Source organism: Rhinolophus ferrumequinum, chromosome 11 (genome assembly GCF_004115265.2).
Source record: "Rhinolophus ferrumequinum isolate MPI-CBG mRhiFer1 chromosome 11, mRhiFer1_v1.p, whole genome shotgun sequence".
NCBI classification, from domain to species: Eukaryota; Metazoa; Chordata; class Mammalia; order Chiroptera; family Rhinolophidae; genus Rhinolophus; species Rhinolophus ferrumequinum.
In genome coordinates this window covers 8,052,045-8,070,252 of record NC_046294.1, presented here as the reverse complement: position 1 = coordinate 8,070,252, position 18,208 = coordinate 8,052,045, and the positions used below count along the sequence as shown (strand labels likewise).

Below are 18,208 nucleotides of genomic sequence, written 5' to 3'. Positions count from 1 at the left end.
TTGAGGGGAAACAGGCAATATACACATATCTAAATGAATGAGTCCAAATATGACTAAGTTCAAGGAAGAAAATGAAACAAGGCAATACAATAAAGGAATGACTGGGGTGTGGCTACTTGAGTCAGGGTAGTCATGGAAGGCTTCTTGGTGGTGGTGATACTGAGCTTATACCTGAAGGATGAGGAGCCCCCTTCCGCCCCCAGCAGGTGGGTATCAGAGCTAAGAGCATTTTAGGCAGGAGAAATAGTAAGTGTGTAGGTCCTGAGGTGGGAGAGGAGGGCAATGTGGCTGGAGTGGAGAAAGCAAAAGGAAGAGAGGCAGAAAAAGGAGTTGGCTGGATCTGGTCCCTGCCTGGTAGGTCACAGTGATTTTATTCTAGTGCTCTGGGTAGCCATTGGGTTCTAAGTCGGGGGGTGACATGATTTGATTTCAGTTTTGAAACCATCACTCTTGGCAAATATGCACATGAAAAGATGTTCAACGTCATTAGTCATTACGGAAATGAAAACTAAAACCACAATGAGATACTACTACACAGTCATTAGGATAGTTAAATAAACAAAAACAAATAAACAAATGAACAAACTGCTGACAATACCAAGGGCTAGTGAGGATATCAGAGCAACTGGAACTCTTATACCTACATATACAATTATATAATATTTACACCACACAGACAAAATAGGTATAAATAACCTCAAGAGTATTGACAATGGCAAACTGTAGTAAAATGATTAGGAAGTGATCAGTTTTAAGTATTTATTACTAAGAATTCTGACTCCAATTACAAGGTGCTCCCCGCCACCCCCAACCCCTCCATCCAAGCAATTCTGACACCAGCTGGGTGTCCTACAATTTAACTCAATTTTGATACCATCTACCTGGAGTGGTAAATGAATGCACTCTGCTAAAGAGCTTTATTTATGCCACCTTTCATTAATTAATTAATTCCGTTTAAAAGTACTTATTGAGCATGTATTCTGGGCCAGGGACTGTTAATTTAAGAGAGCGGATTTTGATCGCTGGTGGACGGGGTGGAGGGCCGAGCTTCCTGGATTCCCCGCCCACCACAGTGAGGCCCAATCGGGTCCGTGGAAAGGGCGGAGTCCCGCCCTCTTAGCTCCCTCTGGTGGGGAAGCGGGGTTGCAGCGAAAGATTGTGTTTCCGGTTGAGCTGGAGATACCGCTTCCCGCGAAGGTGTGGACTCGGCTGCTCTCCTTCCTTCTCCGGGAAGATGTTCTACCATGTGAGCAGGGCACGGGGTGGCGGCGAGGGCAGGGTCGAGAGAGGACGAAGCGGGGCGCCGGGAAGAGTTGCCGCATCTTCCTGTTGCGCCTTGCCCGGTCTCCATGCCACTTTCCCCACAGATATCCCTGGAGCACGAGATCCTGCTGCACCCGCGCTACTTCGGCCCCAACCTGCTCAACACGGTGAAACAGAAGCTCTTTACGGAGGTAGAGGGGACCTGCACCGGCAAGTGAGTGCCGTGCTCTCTGTTCCACCTGATCTATGCATACAAGGCAACCCCTTCCCAACTCCTACTCATTCTGCAAGGTCCTGCCAATTACTCTGGGGAACCCTCTCACACACTCGTAGGCGCCCCAAGCAGTCTGTTGCTTCCTGTTTTGGGTTCCCATGGCGCCCTCTGCAAAGCTGGATCTCAAGATTTACTTCCCTCAGCTTAGATTGGTCATTCACTTACTCTGCACACGTTTCTAAAGCTCCTGCTGTGTGCCAGGGCCTGTGTTGGGCCCTGGGAACGATATAGAATGAGGCCAGCCGTCATGGAGCCCACAGTCCAATCATTGTTCCTGTGTCTGCTCTGTCTGTGATTCTCCTGGTTTTCTCTATCTCCATGCCCAGGGACTGGCATGACACATCTCTGGGCTACGCACAGAGGTCGCTCACACTGGTGTTAATGAGCTGGGATGAGACCAGGGCTGCAGACTACTTGGGCCGCCATCATCAGAATAACCTGTGGTATCTCTTGAACGTGAAATTTCCTGAGGCTCATCCCCTCCCCGCAGAATCAGGACTCTGGGGACGGGCCTGGGAATCTGCATTTTAATAAGTTCTTCCCAGGTGATTCTGAGGATCTCAAAGACTGAGGTCTCTTAGCTCAAGGACTGCAGCCTTATTGAACATGTATTGTGAAATTAGGAGAGCAGTGTTGGGCGTTATATATACTGATCATCCTGTCTTCCTTCTTGGTCGTTAGGCTCTCTAGCGTCAGGGATGCCATCTGCTTCCTCTTTGTACTGGCCCGCGACCCCCAGGTTCACTGAGTCTTGTTGCAGATGGCTTTATTTATTTATTTACTTATTTTTTATTGGGGAATAGTATGTACTTCCGAGACTTTTCCAAGTCAAGTTGTCCTTTGAATCTTAGTGGTGGAGGGCGCAGCTCACACAGGTCCGGTTGCTGTTGTTAGTTGCAGGGGGCGCAGCCCACCATCCCTTGCGGGAGTCGAGGAGTCAAACCAGTAACCTTGTGGTTGAGAGCCCGCGCTCCAACCACCTGAGCCATCTGGCCACCCGGGAGCTGAGCGGCAGCTCATTGACTTCATTCTAGTTGCGGAGGGCGCAGCTCGCTGGCCCGTGTGGGAATCCAACCGGCTGCCCCGTTGCCCAGAGCTCGCGCTCTAACCAACTGAGCTGCCCTCCCCCCCAGGCTGCCCCTGCAGATGGTTTTAGAAGCTCTTCCACATACAGTCCCTTTTGTTCTCATCCTCCTCACAGGTATGGCTTTGTAATTGCTGTCACCACCATTGACAATATTGGTGCTGGTGTGATCCAGCCAGGCCGAGGTTTTGTCCTTTATCCAGTGAAGTACAAGGCCATTGTTTTCCGGCCCTTTAAGGGGGAAGTCGTGGACGCTGTTGTCACTCAGGTCAACAAGGTGAGACAACAGATAGAGGAGGCAGGGGGGTGATCTCTCAGAAGATGGGGGATAGGTCCCAACTCCACTTGCTAAGTCTATGTCCTTTGGCTAAGTCATTTTTTTGTGCTTCAGTTCCCTCACCTGTCAAAAGGTGTAATAATTTCGCCCTGCCTCACTCAGGGCATGTAAGTCCATATTAATAGTCATAACAATAGTAGCCTCTGTTGATTGAGTAGTTATTGCAGGCCAGGTCATGTATAAAGCCTTACAGCGACTCTATAAGGTGGGTGCTTTTATCCTTTTTTGTAGAAGCTTAAACTGAGAGAAGTTAAGTCTAGTGGCCGGTGTCACATGACCAACAAGTGTTCAAATCCTGGACTGACAGGATTTGACAGGAGTCCCAGGTCTCAGCTCTTTACTACTTCACCATATTTGCTAAACTTAAAATGAAACTTGAAAAATGGGAAATGAAAACAAATGCTATAATTCAGAGTGGTTTCAAACATGGAGAAAATAATTAGAAATCAGATACAGGTGGGAAGCTTAGAAGACTTTGGGTAACAAAAGAAAGAGCAAGGGTCACTCATTTTCCTTCTAGGTTGGACTCTTCACAGAAATTGGACCTATGTCCTGCTTCATCTCTCGACATGTAAGTCTGGGCATTGTGGGTGGGGCCAAGGAGAGACACTCATTCCTGACCATCTACTGGAGCATCCATTTAAAGTGCTGACCCATTATCATTTTCCTTTCAAGTCCATCCCATCAGAGATGGAGTTTGATCCTAACTCCAACCCACCATGTTACAAGACAGTGGATGAGGTGAGTGGGTAGGAAGAAGTCAGTGAGAGGGAGGAGGGAACTAGCTGCTCTGAGGGAGAATATTGGCTGGCGGGTGTCTGAGTATACTGTTCCCATCTCCCAGGACATTGTGATTCAGCAGGACGATGAGATCCGCTTGAAGATTGTGGGGACCCGTGTGGATAAGAATGACATCGTGAGTCTCTTGCCTGCCTCCCTGACTGTACCAGGCAGAGCTAGGAGCTGTTCATTTCTTACCACCCAGAGTTCCTGGATGTTCTGTGCTCCTCTTCTGCCAGGAAGAGGGGATGGGTGGGCAGAAGGCCTGGGGCTGGGGCTTAGAGGATAGTTCTGTGCTGGCTTAGGCTTCATTTCCTTTTTACCTTCCCTCCTACAGTTTGCTATTGGCTCCCTGATGGATGATTACTTGGGTGAGTGCCTGATCATACATGCCAGGGTTGTTGCCTGGGGAAGGGTTGTGTGGAGGCCAGGGTGGAGATGGGATTTAATGCCTGAGTCACAGATGAAGGAAACCCTCATTCTATCTGCTTGGAAGATCCAGGACATGTGGCCCTTGGGATGCGAAGTATGCAGTTCTAGCTGCCCCCAGCTCTGAGTTTAACTGATGTGCTTTTCCTGTTCTCCCAGGGCTTGTGAGCTGAACACCAGGGCCTCCCTACCTGGTTTGGTCCTTATCTAGGAGGTGTGACTGTCACACTTCCCATTTTGTCCGGAGGCCCAGTCTGACTGCTGTAGGGGAGGCAAAGAAGGTTCCTTGTCCCAGACATCTGGCTTTTCTTGAGGCTTGGCAGCCACTTCCAGATTTTGACTGTGTGTTCTAACCATAAAAGGTCCTTGGTTCTCATGGTGGTGTTATCTCCTTTCTTTGGTAAGAACAACTATTTCTTAAAAGGCTGGGGTGCAGTTGCTCGTTAGCCCTTCTTTGTTTTTGGCCTGATGCTTCAACTGGCCTCAGCTACTGAGGGGATCTGACTAACCCTTTGCCAAGGTCTAAATTTTTCCTCATTGAAGGAAAAGCATCAATGCGGGGTCTTTGGCTTCCAGCATATGATACTGTCATTAGAGCCACTCAGAGTGCCAATCTGGTTTTTCAGTATTTTCCCTTCCCCCACCCTTAAAAATAACCAAGAATATAGCTGGGGAGAGGAGACAGCAGGCAGGGAGAGGTAAATAAGAGGATAGTAATAACAGAGTGTGGGGTCCCAACACAGCCCTTTCCAGGATGGGTACAAAAACAACAGAGGGCTTTATGTGCTGATCAATCACTATACTAAACTGACCTGAAGGTGTGAAAAGGCTTGTTATCTCATTAAGGTGACAACAAAAATAAAGGAAATGACTATTAGATTAAACAAACATACTACCCTCCCTCACACTATGCCATCACAATACTCTTTATCTTCCTTGGAGTATCCTTTCCCAGCCTATCTGCTTGCTGCCTACTAATCTATCAAATCTCAGCCATGTATATGTATATTTTCTCAGCTTTTCTTGACTTCCTTGGGAAGCAGAGCTGTGTAGTAGAAAGCTTGGTATTTGGATTGATACAGAACTGGTTCCAGTCCTAGCTGGATGATTTATGTTTTCTCATTGTAAAATGGGCATATGACCCTCTTTGGATGGTTGCTGCTACTGTCATACAGCAGGTCGTTGAATGATGTCATTTCGTTCGATGCTGTTTCATTATAACATTGATGAGATACCTGAGCAACTTAACTCTTGTTTATATCAATTAGCCTGTGGTAAAATTGGTTTCGTTATATATCATTTTGCTTAAAGTCACAGAACCTATCAATGGCGTTAAGTGAGGACTTACTGTCTGTGCAAGTGTCTGGCATAGAGCCTGGCCCACGATAGCCATTCAACTGTTAAATACAATCACTACTATATAATACATAGAAAGCAGTGATTATCAACTGGGGTGATTTCGGCCCCCAGGGAACATTTGGCAATGACATTTTTGGATGTCACAAGTGGGTGGGGCGGTACAGTTGTCTCCTAGTGGACAGAGGCCAGGGATGCTGCTAAACATCCTACAGTGTATAGGACATATCCCCACAACAAAGAATTATCTGGCCTCAAATGTCAGTTGTGCCAAGGTCCGGAAACCCTCATAGGAAGCATCCAGAATAGCACGTAGAACACGTAGGAATATGGTTCCCTTCCCCTCACCTTCAACACTCCTGGACCTATAGAGGCTGTTACATTCATACCTCTAGTGGGTCACAAAACATTATTTTGTTACTGTCTCCCTTTTCATTTTTTATTACGTGAAGTTGCAATTCTTTTTTTGAGGTAATTGTAGACACACGTTTCCCTTTCATTTTTGTATCTCCAGCTCTCGGCACTGTGCCAGGTTTTCCAAGTTTGTTGAATCCAGGAAAGTTGCTGTGCTGGATTTGCAATGAATTTTCTAGTGGAAACAGTGTTAAAGTTGTGAAACCACTTCACTATACACAGGTTGTAGGGATTTTCCCTAAGTCCTAAACACCATGTGTCTCAGTGAGAGTAAAATTCTTCCCAAGTTCTCAAATGGATCCACCCAGCTGTAAATTGTGTCAGAGACTACCCAGAAGTAACAACAGACCTAGAAGGAGGGGACTGATGGACAGAGAAGCAGCTCATGGAACGTAAGCATGTGGGTGCTGGTGAGGATGCAGAGTGTGGCACCCACCAAGAAGGCTGGCACTGTGGAGAAAGGACTAAATGGGCATGGCCTAGAAATGGTTTCTAGAACTCTTCTGATCTTTTAAGGTTTGGTACTACAGGAGTTAAAGAGGTCTTAACGAGATCACAGGCTGATAGTAACAGGAGTACCTGCCGGGTAACATGCTAAATCCTTTATACACATTACTGAATTTTCACAATAGCTCCATGAAATAGGTTCTGTTATCCCATTCTATAGCTGATAAAAAAGGTCAGAGAGATGATCTAATATGCTTAAAGGTCACCCAGCTAGTGAATAGTGGAGCTTTGAATTTTTCCTAAACTGCCAAGTCTGACTCCAAAGCAATCATAGCTCTTATCCAGCACTGGGTGGCTGGGGAGAAAGAGCCATTTTTTTCCCATATGTGGCCATGTGGGTCTCACTACTGCTTTCCCTGGCCCCTGCCTCCACTCAGGATGGGGCCAAATGAGCCCCAGACAGCTTGAAAACAGTTTCACTATATCCCACAGGCCCCTGGGCCTTCCTTCATTGTTTCATACCTCCAAGTTTGCCAGTGTCTGTCCACACCAATGATACCTTAAAGAGATCTGCCAGCAGCCCAGGTCCTGCTAATCTTAGACTCAGGACCTCAGAGATCCTTCCCTTCATGCATAGGTGGACAAACAAACCAGTGTGCAAGCACAGTACTGAAAGAACTCCAAATACCATTCTGAATATGGAAGAGACACAGCAAGGGTCACAGTCTCCTTAGGTGGTGTTGCCATGGCAACCCCAGTCACATCCATCTGGCTTTCCCAGCTCTGGTCTCAGAGGATCTTTTCTACAGGCAGCATCTACTCTGAAAGGAATGAAGGGTGAGGATGTGTACATCCATGCTCCCCTACAGAAAACTCAGTTCTATAAAGAATAGCCCATGCAAACAACCCCATGTTGGATGAAGATAAAGGAATTCATTTACTGTCTGTCTCATGATGTGTGAGTGAAAGTTCAACCACCAACTCTACCAGGTGCCATCACAGACATTATCTCACTTGGAGCGAAATGTGCTTAGGTTATTTGCCCAAAAGCAGTATCAGAATTTGAACCTAGGTTGGTCTGATTCCAAATATCATCCTTTATGCAATAAGCCCACTTGCTTCTCAACTGAGAACTGCCCGAGTTCGGGAAAATGTGTGCGTGTAAAACAGTCAAGGAAGTCTGCGAGGCAGGTGAGGGCTTATATTTGGCTTATTGGACGGGAACAGGAGAAGATACGCGATAGGGTGCCCAAATGAGCAGAGTCCTGGGGTCTGGCGATTGCACGTGGGTGTGGCCCAGTCAGAAGACCCTTCTACCCGCAGAGAATACCTACCTACCTACCAGGAGCCCCATCCATCCTTTTGGAAAGGGAAAGTGGCAGGTGATGGAGTGGTGAAGTTGAGCTGCTGTCGCATAAATGTAAGTGCTCGGGAACTCAGGAGCAGACATGACCAAGGGAATGGGGACGCTCTCCTTGAGAACACGGTTATTAAAACGTACACCAAACCATGCACACTTACTCCCAAAATTCCCAAGAGCTGTTGCTTTAAGAAGCGCAAATCTTAGCGTCATGTGACCCCGGCGCCTGGGTCTTTCACAGTACCTTCACCGTGGCCAATCGCGTGACTGGAAGCCCCCTGGAGGGCGGGAACTTCGCAAGGTGCTCTCCGGTTGGCTGTGCTCGTGGAGGGCGGGGCCTAGGCGCCCAGAGAGGGAATTAGTGTGAGCTGGGTGACTGCGAGCCGCCGCTGTTGCTGCCGCTGCCGGTGCCGCGGTCGCGGCCGTCTCTGTAGCCTCCTTCGCCGCACAGGAGCCCTCAGGTGAGCAAGACCTAGAAAGTTCAAGGACTCCCTGTCCTGCTGCGGACTGCGTGCTCCCACTAGCCTTAGAACCCGCTCCGCTGGGGGCCCGCCCCCTTCGCTGACCACGTGACCCAAGATCGGTAACCCTTGACCTCCTCCACCGCACCCCACAACCTCTGGATCTGGGATGAGTGAAGCTGGGTGGGAGGATGCGCTTCGCGGAGGCCGGTAGAGGTCAGTTCCCACGCCTCCTTACAATTGTGGCTGGTGGCTGAGGATGCGGAGGGGAGGCTGAGGAAGAAGAGACCTTGGTCCGAGGCCGGACTTTGTGGGTCTTAATGTGGGCACATAATAGGGAAACTCCCATCGCGCCTTCGCTGGGCAGGACTTCATGCTCCCATTTTACAGATTGGGAAAGAGAAACTTAACAATTATCTATTGGCGGGTCTCCAACGCCAGGTTTTGGGGCTGGGAATCCAGGCCTTGTTCCGCGCACAGCCCTCCGCACCTGGTGTTTAGGGCAAGAGTTTGAGTCCCTGCTCCTTTCTTAGTGCTTGCTGGATGGTCTTGGACAAATCATTTCACATTTAGCCTCTCTGAGCTTTGACCTCCTTGGCTGTGAAATAGACACAATACTTACATAATACCCATTTTATTGTTAATGAGGATAAAATGAGGTATCAGCAGTATAAAACACTTAGCTCAGTGCCTCAGGCATGGCATGTGCTTAGAAAAATAGCTATTCTTTGTTTTTTCAGCAAGCGTGTATTGAGGGCGTCTTATGTGCTGATACTGTGCCCAACACTGGCGATGCAAAGGTGAGCAAACAGGCATGATCCTTGCCAGCATGGAGCTTACAATCTAGTGGGGAGGTAGGTGTTAATCAAAAAGTTGCACAAAGATACATAATTACAAACTGTGATAACTGCTTTAAAGGCAAAGTATTGGGACATTGTGGGGGTCTGAGAAGACTTCCCTGAGCAACTGACATTTGAACCGAGATCTGAAGGAACGACTAGGCATTCATTAGACAGAAGGATTGAGGGTGGATGAGGTGAAGGAGAGCATTTCAAGTAGAGGAAACAGAATGTATGATGGTCCTGAAATAAGGTGTTTTGAGGAAATGGAAAGAGGCAACAGACGGGAATGCAGAAAACAAGAGAGTAGGAAGAGGTGTAGCAGAAGTAGGTACACATTCAGGGCCTTGGACCCATGGTATAGGTTTGTTCTTTATTCCGAAGGCAATTGGGAGCCACTGGGAGAAATGCTGTGGGGAGGCCAGGTAGGATGCCCGTTGGATTTAGGAACCTGGAGGTCACTGGTGACCCAGTGAATCCTGCTAGAGAGGAGTAGTGGGGCAGCACCTGAGTGGATCACCGTGGAACTTGGCCTTGCTGCTGGTGGGGCTGATGCCTCATGGGGGCCTACCTTCGCATGGGTGTGTGTTGAAGTCAGTCCCAGCTGCAATTTTTTTACTGAGTTCTTATTCTGCCATATCCTGTGAACAGAAGAGCAGGTTTGTGCTTTTAGACCTTTCAGCCAAACTGGGGAAGACCGGACACATGGGCAGAAACCCAACTACTAGAAGTCTTATAGTCCTAGATGGCATATGGGACAGAAGACCTCTAAGGAGTGACTGGATTTGCCTTAGCAAAGAGGAGGGGGTGGGGGTTTGAAGTAGACAGGGCGACAGACCAGCCTGAGCACTGGTGGTGAGGCATAGGGAGGCTGGAAAGCACCAGACTGGTCTTACTGGGAGAAGGGATCAGCTTGAACAGCTGTGGGGATTTGGGACCAAACACAAAATGTCAAGCCAGGGAGTTTGGGCTTTCCTTTTATACACAGTGGGGAAGTATTGAAGATTTTCAAGCAAGGGAATATCAGGATAAAAGTAGTGTTTTCATCAAGGTTTAGTACATAGTGGTTGTAGGAAGAATCAAAAGGAAGAAGGCATGAAGTTTTTGTTTATAATGAACGATGGTAACGTCTTCCATTTGTGTAGTGTTCTAGTCCCTGATTTTCTTATATATTATCTCACTTTATCCTCAGAGCAACTCTGTGAGTTTGGGAGGGCAGGAATTATTGCCTCAATTTACAGGGCTCAGACTGATGAAGGTCTCAGCTAAATTCACATAGGAAGTGGTAGGGCAGGGCTGAGGTGGACCCAGCGCCAGGCACTTCCTCAGGCGTCACTGTTGTCTCCCCAGTAGCCCAGCTCAAATCTGTTTCTTGCTCTGAGTCTCAGTTTCCCCAGCTGGACACTGAGAGCCTTTGTGGCTCCTTGTTTGAGATTCCGGAGCCAGAGCTGCAAGACCGGTTTAGAGTGCCTTGAGTCAGGCTCTGGGCTCTGAAAGGGATGGGTGGCTTTTCAAACTTCCCTCCCCGCTCCTAGCTCCACCGGAGCCATGTCGGAGCGAGAAGAGCGGCGGTTTGTGGAGATCCCCCGGGAGTCAGTCCGGCTCATGGCAGAGAGCACAGGCCTGGAGCTGAGTGATGAGGTGGCAGCCCTGCTCGCAGAGGATGTGTGCTACCGCCTCAGAGAGGCCACGCAGGTATGTTCCCTCCACGCCAATACCCCCAGCTGTCCTTGGTTACCCCTTCCCACAAGGGTTTATTCACCGAATGGATCTGTGCTTTGAGGGAACACAGTGGAGGCAGTCCTGCCCTTCCCAGAGCTGCCCTTCTAGCCAAGTGGGCTTTCAGCAAACACAGCACTTGCATTTTCTCTTGTGCTCCTCACGACAGTCTCACTGGGCGGGCCAAGCAGATTCATACTCACATTCTGCATGTGAGAAACCAAGGCCCAGAGAAGGACCGGGGTTGGGGGTTGTCTGCATAAGAGTGGTGCTGGAATCCAGGCTTTCTGATTGCTGGTCTGTTGTCCTTTGTGCCTCCTCCCCAGGCTGCCTCTCTGCACTGGGGGCCCCATCCCTCCTGCTCCCTGTCCCCTGACTCTGTTCTTCCCCTCCCAGAATAGCTCTCAATTCATGAAACACACCAAACGCCGGAAGCTGACTGTCGAGGATTTCAACAGGGCCCTCAGATGGAGCAGCGTGGAGGTGAGTGGAGCATGGATTACAGAGGGTTAGCTGGCATGAGCCCACTTCCATGCCCAGCTCAGGGCTGGCAATGCAGTGAGACATGAAGACCAAATGCACACACGAAGTGAGCTCACAGCAACCGCAGGACCGGGTGCCTGGCTCAGGCCCCTAAGGCCTATGAGTTCAGAAAAGAGGGACAGGAGGCCACGGGGGCCAGGAGGTTAAGGAAAGCTTCTTGGAAGAGATGGGACTTGAGCTGGGCCTTAAAGGGAGGCTTGACTAAGGGAAAGAGGGGGCATTTGGGGTGAGGGAGGAGCCTGAGCACAGTGTGGGCGTTAGAGTCCTGCGTAGTTGTTCTGGGGCAGGGAGTGAAGGGAAGGAGGTCATGTTTAGAAGACAGTAGTGTTTTTCTAGTTGGGTGAGTGTGAGGAGGACCAGCAGCGTGGGGGGTGGGCTCAGAGCCTTTGTGGATCTGGGAGGAGGGACCACGTTCTGCCCCTTGCTGCAGTCAGCACTGGATGCTCCAGCCAAGTTCCCAGCAATGGGCCTGAAGCCCCAGACATCATCCCCTCTTCTCCGGGCTTTTGGACTTACCTCAAACGTGGGCTCCCTGCCCCGACCAGAGAGCACCTCTCCTCTCCCTGGATTCAGCCTGCTCTCCGATCCTCTCTTTGCTCAGGCCGTGTGTGGTTACGGATCCCAGGAGGTGTTGCCTCTGCGCGCCGCCAGGGAGGGTGAACTCTATTTCCCTGAGGACCGAGAGGTGAACCTGGTCGAGCTGGCCCTGGCCACCAATATCCCCAAAGGCTGTGCCGAGACGGCTGTGAGAGGTGACTGCTGGGGTCCTGCATGGGGTGGGGACAAGAGCTGGGTTGTCAGAGGAGTGGCGACTGGCTGGCTCATGGATGGGGCAGAACTCAGTGTGGTGCGTGGTGCTATAAGGGGCAAAACCCCAGGCTGACCCTCTCTCTGCTCTGGTTTTAGTTCACGTCTCATACCTAGATGGCAAAGGGAACCTGGCACCTCAAGGATCGGGTAAGGGGTAGTGTGGGGAATGGGCCCTCTGGTTGGACCTAACTCCCTTTAGCAGCTGAGGGTGGTGCACCCCGGGGTCTTCATCTGACAAGTATTTACCAACACCCTGTTCTGAGTGGGCACTGGTCCCTACCCAGAGGGGTCAGAGCTGGAGATTTAAGCCCAGACCTGTAAGCGGTCATGATGCCATGTGTTGGATGCTAGCATGGAAGTCTGGGCAGCGTGCTGGCGTCCCTGAGTGGAGATGTCTCACGTCCAGGGTCTGCTGAGCAGAGCTTGGGCTTGAGAACTGAGCAGGAAAAACTATCTGCCTGGCAGAGGAGGGGTGGGAGGCAGTGTAAAGAGCACAGAGGTGTAGAGAACCTGTAAAGCTGCTCACAGGAGCTGTACTCCAGGAGTCCCTTCTGAGTGGGCTCCTTGGGGGTGGGGATGGTGGTTGTGGGGGAGCAGGCAGGGGAGGCCCCGAGAGAGGGCTGGGCTGTCCACCCTCTCCACCTCCTGCCATGGTCTCGCAGTACCCAGCGCTGTGTCTTCACTGACCGATGACCTTCTTAAGTACTACCAGCAAGTGACTCGGGCTGTACTGGGGGATGATCCACAGCTGATGAAGGTGAGTAAGTGGGTCCGAATTTGGGACACAAACTCCAGCTTTCGAATTCCTGTGAAATTCTTTCAGATGCCTACTTCCTGTCCTCTCCACACTGACTGATGTGTGTGCAAGCTGTCCTCAGTGGCAGCGGGGTGCTCTGAGGCAGGCTCTCCTCCAGTGCTGACTCCCCTTTCTACTCTAGGAGGGGTCCTGTTCCTTCAGGAAATGGGCAGCTCAGCAGGTGATCAGTCTCCCCACACGTTAGTCCCACAGCCCGTTCTCGGAGGATCTGTTGACCTGGGTATTCACACTGCAGCTTCCACTTGCCTGGACTTGAGAGGGGGCGGGGCAGAAGAGAAGAAGTAGGGGAGCCAGGTCAGGATGCTGGCCAGGCCTGCTCTGAGACTAGCTGTTCAGTCCTTAGTCCCCAGGCCTCATACCAGCCCCTGCTGCTTTAGCCTCTGGGGCTCCACAGGGCCTGTTGGACAGTACCCGTGGTCAGTCCTCTTCTGTCCAGAGCCAGATGAGGGCTAGTTTGGTGGGCTGCTCAACCATGTGGCTTCTCTCTGAGGGTTTTACATCCTCCGCTCTCCACATGTCTGGCTGCTGCTGTTATTTCCCTTGAAAATTAGGAATGTTGCTACCATACATTCCTGTCTTGCAAGCTTGGCTCCTGTCCCCCAGGCACAGTGCAGGGGCTGGGTGCGGGGCCTGGGAGCTGCGCTCCTTCCTCACGAGCCTGTTGTCCGCTTTCACAGCGCTGAAGCTTGGGGTCTTTATCCAGAGGAGTTTGGAGGGCACAGGTGGCAGAGGTTTGGGACTAAGACGGTTTTACTCATTTACTTACTCTGATATCTTTTTTCTGTTTATAAAAATAATACCAGCATATATGTGTATTCAAGAACTATACCATAAAAACTTACAAAGTAGAAAATGAAAGTCTCCCGTAGAGTTACCCTCACCTTTTTTTTCTATGTGTAAACGATTAGTATAAACCAAAATGGTATTATCTAAACATCTGGTTTTAGAAGAACTGCTTTTCTCAGGTAAAAATTTGTTGAGCATTTAGATTGTATTCAGTTTTTTGTTGTTACAGACACTGCTGTGTGTGGGTATGTGAGTGGGTTTCTTTTGTAGTGGATTAAATTTGGGTTAAATTTATAGAGTTCGAATTGCTGAATCAAAGAATATGAACATTGGAAACCTTAGTACGTAAGTGATAAAGTGTCCTTTAAAAAAAATGTCGATTTCTACTTGGGGCTGGTGGACCCAGTGCAGACTGGCCCCTTCCTTTTCAGATTGCTCTCCAGGACCTGCAGACCAACTCCAAGATTGCAGCACTCCTGCCTTATTTTGTTTATGTGGTCAGTGGGGTAAGTGACCAGGCTGGGGTCGGGGAGAAAGTTCTGTGGGAAGGAGATGACCCAGTAGCATGTAGGGCTCGTGGCAGGGGCCATCAGAATGGCAAACCCCTGTGCACCCTCGTGTCCCCCTAAGCTACCGTCTTCTACTAACAGGTGAAATCTGTAAGCCACGACCTGGAGCAGCTACACCGGCTCTTGCAAGTGGCACGGAGCCTGGTTCGGAACCCACACCTCTGTCTGGGGCCCTATGTCCGCTCCCTGGTGGGCAGTGTCCTCTACTGTGTCCTGGAGCCACTGGCTGCCTCCATCAATCCCCTGAATGACCACTGGACTCTGCGGGATGGTGCTGCCCTCCTTCTCAGTCACATCTTCTGGTAGCCACTGGGCCGAGAGCTGAATGCAGGGTGGGACGGCTGAGAGCTGAGTGGGTTGGCTAGGGAGGTGGGGTGAGACTTCTGGCTTTGAGGTCATATGTTGAGTGCTCAGGAGCCCCTTCCCTTAGAGCTTCCTGGTCAGTGTGCCGTGGCACACTGGGATTCTACACATTGACAAAGGTGTCAAGGGTTTGGTCCTTCAGACCTTCAGGGCTGGGGCCAGTCACCCCTGGCTACCTCGTTCATTTACCGCAGTGTGCTGTACAAGTGCTGTTTTCAGTCTGTGCTGTGACTTGAATCATGTTGGGTGGTGCCATGCCTCATCCCTCTCTGACCGAGTGTTGCTCCCACAGGACTCACGGGGACCTTGTAAGTGGTCTCTATCAGCAGATCCTGCTCTCCCTGCAGAAGGTCTTGGCAGACCCTGTGCGGCCTCTCTGCTCTCACTATGGGGCTGTGGTGGGGCTGCATGCCCTTGGCTGGAAGGTGAGGACCCTGGCCTTTCTCACAGAGCCATAAGAGCTCCCATTTGTAGTTAGAAAAATACTATTTGGGTATCTTTTATCATAAAAAGGGTATATGCTTACTGCCATCGTGTATTGAGGTCTTGCCTTAGGCCAGGCTCAGTGACGGCCTGACTTACCATATAGAAACGTCTTATCCTTTCAGAAGCACGGCAGATATTAATAGACCACCATTTCATAAGTTCCCGCCCATTCTGTGTTATCATGTTAAGGAACTAACCCTCAATTCTTCTTGTGTTGAGTATATTTTAAACATGTCTAGATATTGAGCTTTGTCACATACCTTTTTAGCATCTGTAGAGATTATCAAATGCCTATGCACCTGATAATTTGACAGGTTATATGAATGGGTTTTTCTGCTGAATCACTCTTGCCTACCTGGAGTAAATTCTTTTGCTATCATTGAGATTGTCACTGGAATTCCATCGAATCTATTAGATCAGTTCTGGGGAGAATTGACTTCTTCAATGATACTAAATCTTGTCTACAAATATGTCATAATTTCTCCTTTTTTTAGGTTTTTCACTGTCTTTCAGAATCCTTTCATAATTTCCTCTGAAGAGAACGTACATATACTTTATTAAATTTAGTTCTAGAGCCTTATGTTCTTTGCTGCTGTTGTAATGGTGTCTTCTTTTCACAGTATTAATTTCTTATTGGCGTAGAAACACAATTGATTTGTGTATTGATTCATCTACTTTACTAAACTGTCATTTCTGTCTGTGGATTCTTTGGGGTTTTTAATGTAGATCATATGTGCAAATAATGACAGCTTTATTTCGTCTTTTCTAAACCTAATCCCTTTATTATTTCATTGCCTGGACCACTAATATCATTTTACATATTATGATGACGGGCAACCTATTCTCATTTCCAATTTTAAAGGAAGTGCTAATAACCTTTCCCATTGAGGCTGTTGTTTACTTTGTGTTTATAGATAACCTTTCTCAGATTAAGAAAATTATATTCTTAGTTTTATCATTTATTTGTGTTGAAATTTTATCAAATGCTTTTTCTGTGTTTTGAATTGATCCTCAGGTTTTCGTGCTTTTATCTGTTAATGTGATTAATTGTATGTGTAGGTTTTCTAATAGTAGACCATCTTTACAGTTCTAGAATAAACTCAATTTGGTTATGGTATGCAGTCTTTAGAAAGATCCAAAATTTTATTGGAATATAATGCATTTTCTATATACTGTTGGGTTTACTAAATTTTTCAAGTATTTATCTATATTCATGAGTGAAGTCACTCGTGTTTCCTCTCATGTACTGTCCTTGTATGGTTTTAGGATCAGGGTTATACTGACTTCATACAATGAGGTAGGGAGGATTTCTTTTTTATATTGGTTTTAATAAGATTGAATATCTGTAGATTTTGCAAATTTTGATGTTTTATTTGTGGTTAGATTTTTAACTACCATAGTTATAGAATTATTTCAGCTTCCATATATCTTGAGTCAGCAACGAATTATGTTTTTCTAGGAGCTTGTCAATTTTGTCAACATTTTCAAATCCTCAAGCAGTGATGACTAACCAAAAAACGTTTACCCATCAAAGCCCATCAAAAATGTCTCCTTTGTGAAGTCTTAATTGCTTTCCCCAAATTAATCACAGGACTTAAAATTATATAATCAAGAGTCCAGGTCTCTGATCTGTTGTTGTTTTTGTGGTTTGAATTGAGTCCCAGTTTAAGTGAGGACAGTACTTGCTTATTGACTGTATAGAGTAGCGGTTGGCAAACTATTGTTAGCACTGGGTATCACATATAACATATGCATTCTTAGCTCTTATGTCAGTGATAGTGGGGTTACTTTATGTTGTCTTTGTACCCGGTATTTATTCCTAGTACTTAGTGAAGTCTTGGGCACACAGTAGGTTCCAAGTAAATGTTGGCGGAGTATGCCAAGTAGGAAATTTAGGATTGTGCATTGTCCTGTATCAGATAAAAGCAGGTCTTTCATGGGAAAGGGTTCTTGAGAGGCAGTGAGCAACAAAGAGGCACTCACTGCATTCCTTCTCTCCCTTCCAGGCAGTAGAACGAGTCCTGTACCCACACCTGTCCACTTACTGGACAAATCTGCAGGCTGTGTTAGATGACTATTCGGTATCTAATGCCCAGGTTAAAGCAGATGGGCACAAAGTCTATGGAGCTATTCTGGTGAGTGCCAGCCCCGCTTCCTTGCATGAGCTCAGCAGGCTTTACTTTGGAATACTTGATGTTTGTGTGTCCCAATCCCTTTGCTCTTACAGGTGGCTGTAGAGCGACTGCTGAAGATGAAGGCCCAGGCAGCAGAGCCCAGCAAGGGTGGCCCAGGCGGCAGGGGGTGCCGGCGTTGGGATGACCTGCCCTGGGACAGCCTTCTCTTGCAGGAGTCTCCTTCTGGGGGCAGCGCAGAGCCAGGCTTTGGGTCTGGCCTCCCGTTGCCACCAGGAGGTGCGGGGCCGGAGGAACCTACTCCTTCGGTGACCTTGGCAGACATCTACCGGGAGCTCTACACTTTCTTCGGTGACAGTTTGGCCACCCGCTTTGGGACAGGTCAGCCTGCGCCCACGGCCCCCAGGCCGCCGGGGGACAAGAAGGAGCCGGCTGCCGCCCCGGACTCGGTGCGGAAGATGCCGCAGCTGACGGCCAACGCCATGGTCAGCCCGCACGGCGACGAGAGCCCCCGGGGCAGCGGTCACTCATCAGCCTCTACACCCGCCGCCTCTGAGAACAGGCCGCTGCCGCGAGTGCACCGAGCGCGGGGGGCGCCCCGGCAGCAGGGCCCGGGCGCCGGTACCCGCGACGTCTTCCAGAAGAGCCGTTTCGCGCCGCGCGGCGCCCCCCATTTCCGTTTCATCATCGCCGGACGGCAAGCCGGGAGGCGGTGCCGCGGGCGCCTCTTCCAGACTGCCTTCCCCGCGCCGTACGGGCCCAGTCCGGCCTCCCGCTACGTGCAGAAGCTGCCCATGATCGGCCGCACCGGGCGCCCGGCCCGCCGCTGGGCACTCTCGGACTACTCGCTCTACCTGCCGCTCTGAGGCGGCGCGCCTCCTGCCAATGTAAATAAATCCCGCGCCCGGAAGTGAGATCTGTTCGCTCGTGGGTCGCGCC

The 18,208-nt window shown here is 49.3% G+C and overlaps 2 protein-coding genes across 6 annotated transcripts; both read left to right on the top strand.

Moving 5' to 3' along the window:
* Positions 1-1,109: 1,109 nt before the first annotated feature.
* On the top strand, positions 1,110-4,543 carry POLR2G (RNA polymerase II subunit G). Its single transcript, XM_033119553.1, has 8 exons — positions 1,110-1,246; positions 1,368-1,477; positions 2,739-2,898; positions 3,479-3,529; positions 3,634-3,699; positions 3,803-3,874; positions 4,076-4,109; positions 4,327-4,543. Exons 1-8 carry the CDS (start codon positions 1,235-1,237, stop codon positions 4,338-4,340), a joined length of 519 nt encoding a protein of 172 aa, XP_032975444.1. The 5' UTR covers positions 1,110-1,234; the 3' UTR covers positions 4,341-4,543.
* Positions 4,544-8,079: 3,536 nt separating this feature from the next.
* TAF6L (TATA-box binding protein associated factor 6 like) lies at positions 8,080-18,179 on the top strand. 5 transcript variants are annotated; one of them, XM_033121170.1, is made up of 12 exons: positions 8,080-8,205; positions 8,946-9,005; positions 10,580-10,739; positions 11,160-11,246; positions 11,908-12,058; positions 12,213-12,263; positions 12,779-12,873; positions 14,151-14,225; positions 14,370-14,590; positions 14,944-15,076; positions 17,144-17,272; positions 17,365-18,179. In XM_033121170.1, exons 2-12 carry the CDS (start codon positions 8,998-9,000, stop codon positions 18,133-18,135), a joined length of 1,881 nt encoding a protein of 626 aa, XP_032977061.1. In that variant the 5' UTR covers positions 8,080-8,205; positions 8,946-8,997; the 3' UTR covers positions 18,136-18,179. The 5 variants fall into 5 exon arrangements, with proteins under 5 accessions (XP_032977061.1, XP_032977063.1, XP_032977062.1 ...); XM_033121172.1 differs by having other exon boundaries at positions 8,946-9,059; XM_033121171.1 differs by lacking the exon at positions 8,080-8,205 and adding an exon at positions 8,239-8,421.
* Positions 18,180-18,208: the final 29 nt, after the last annotated feature.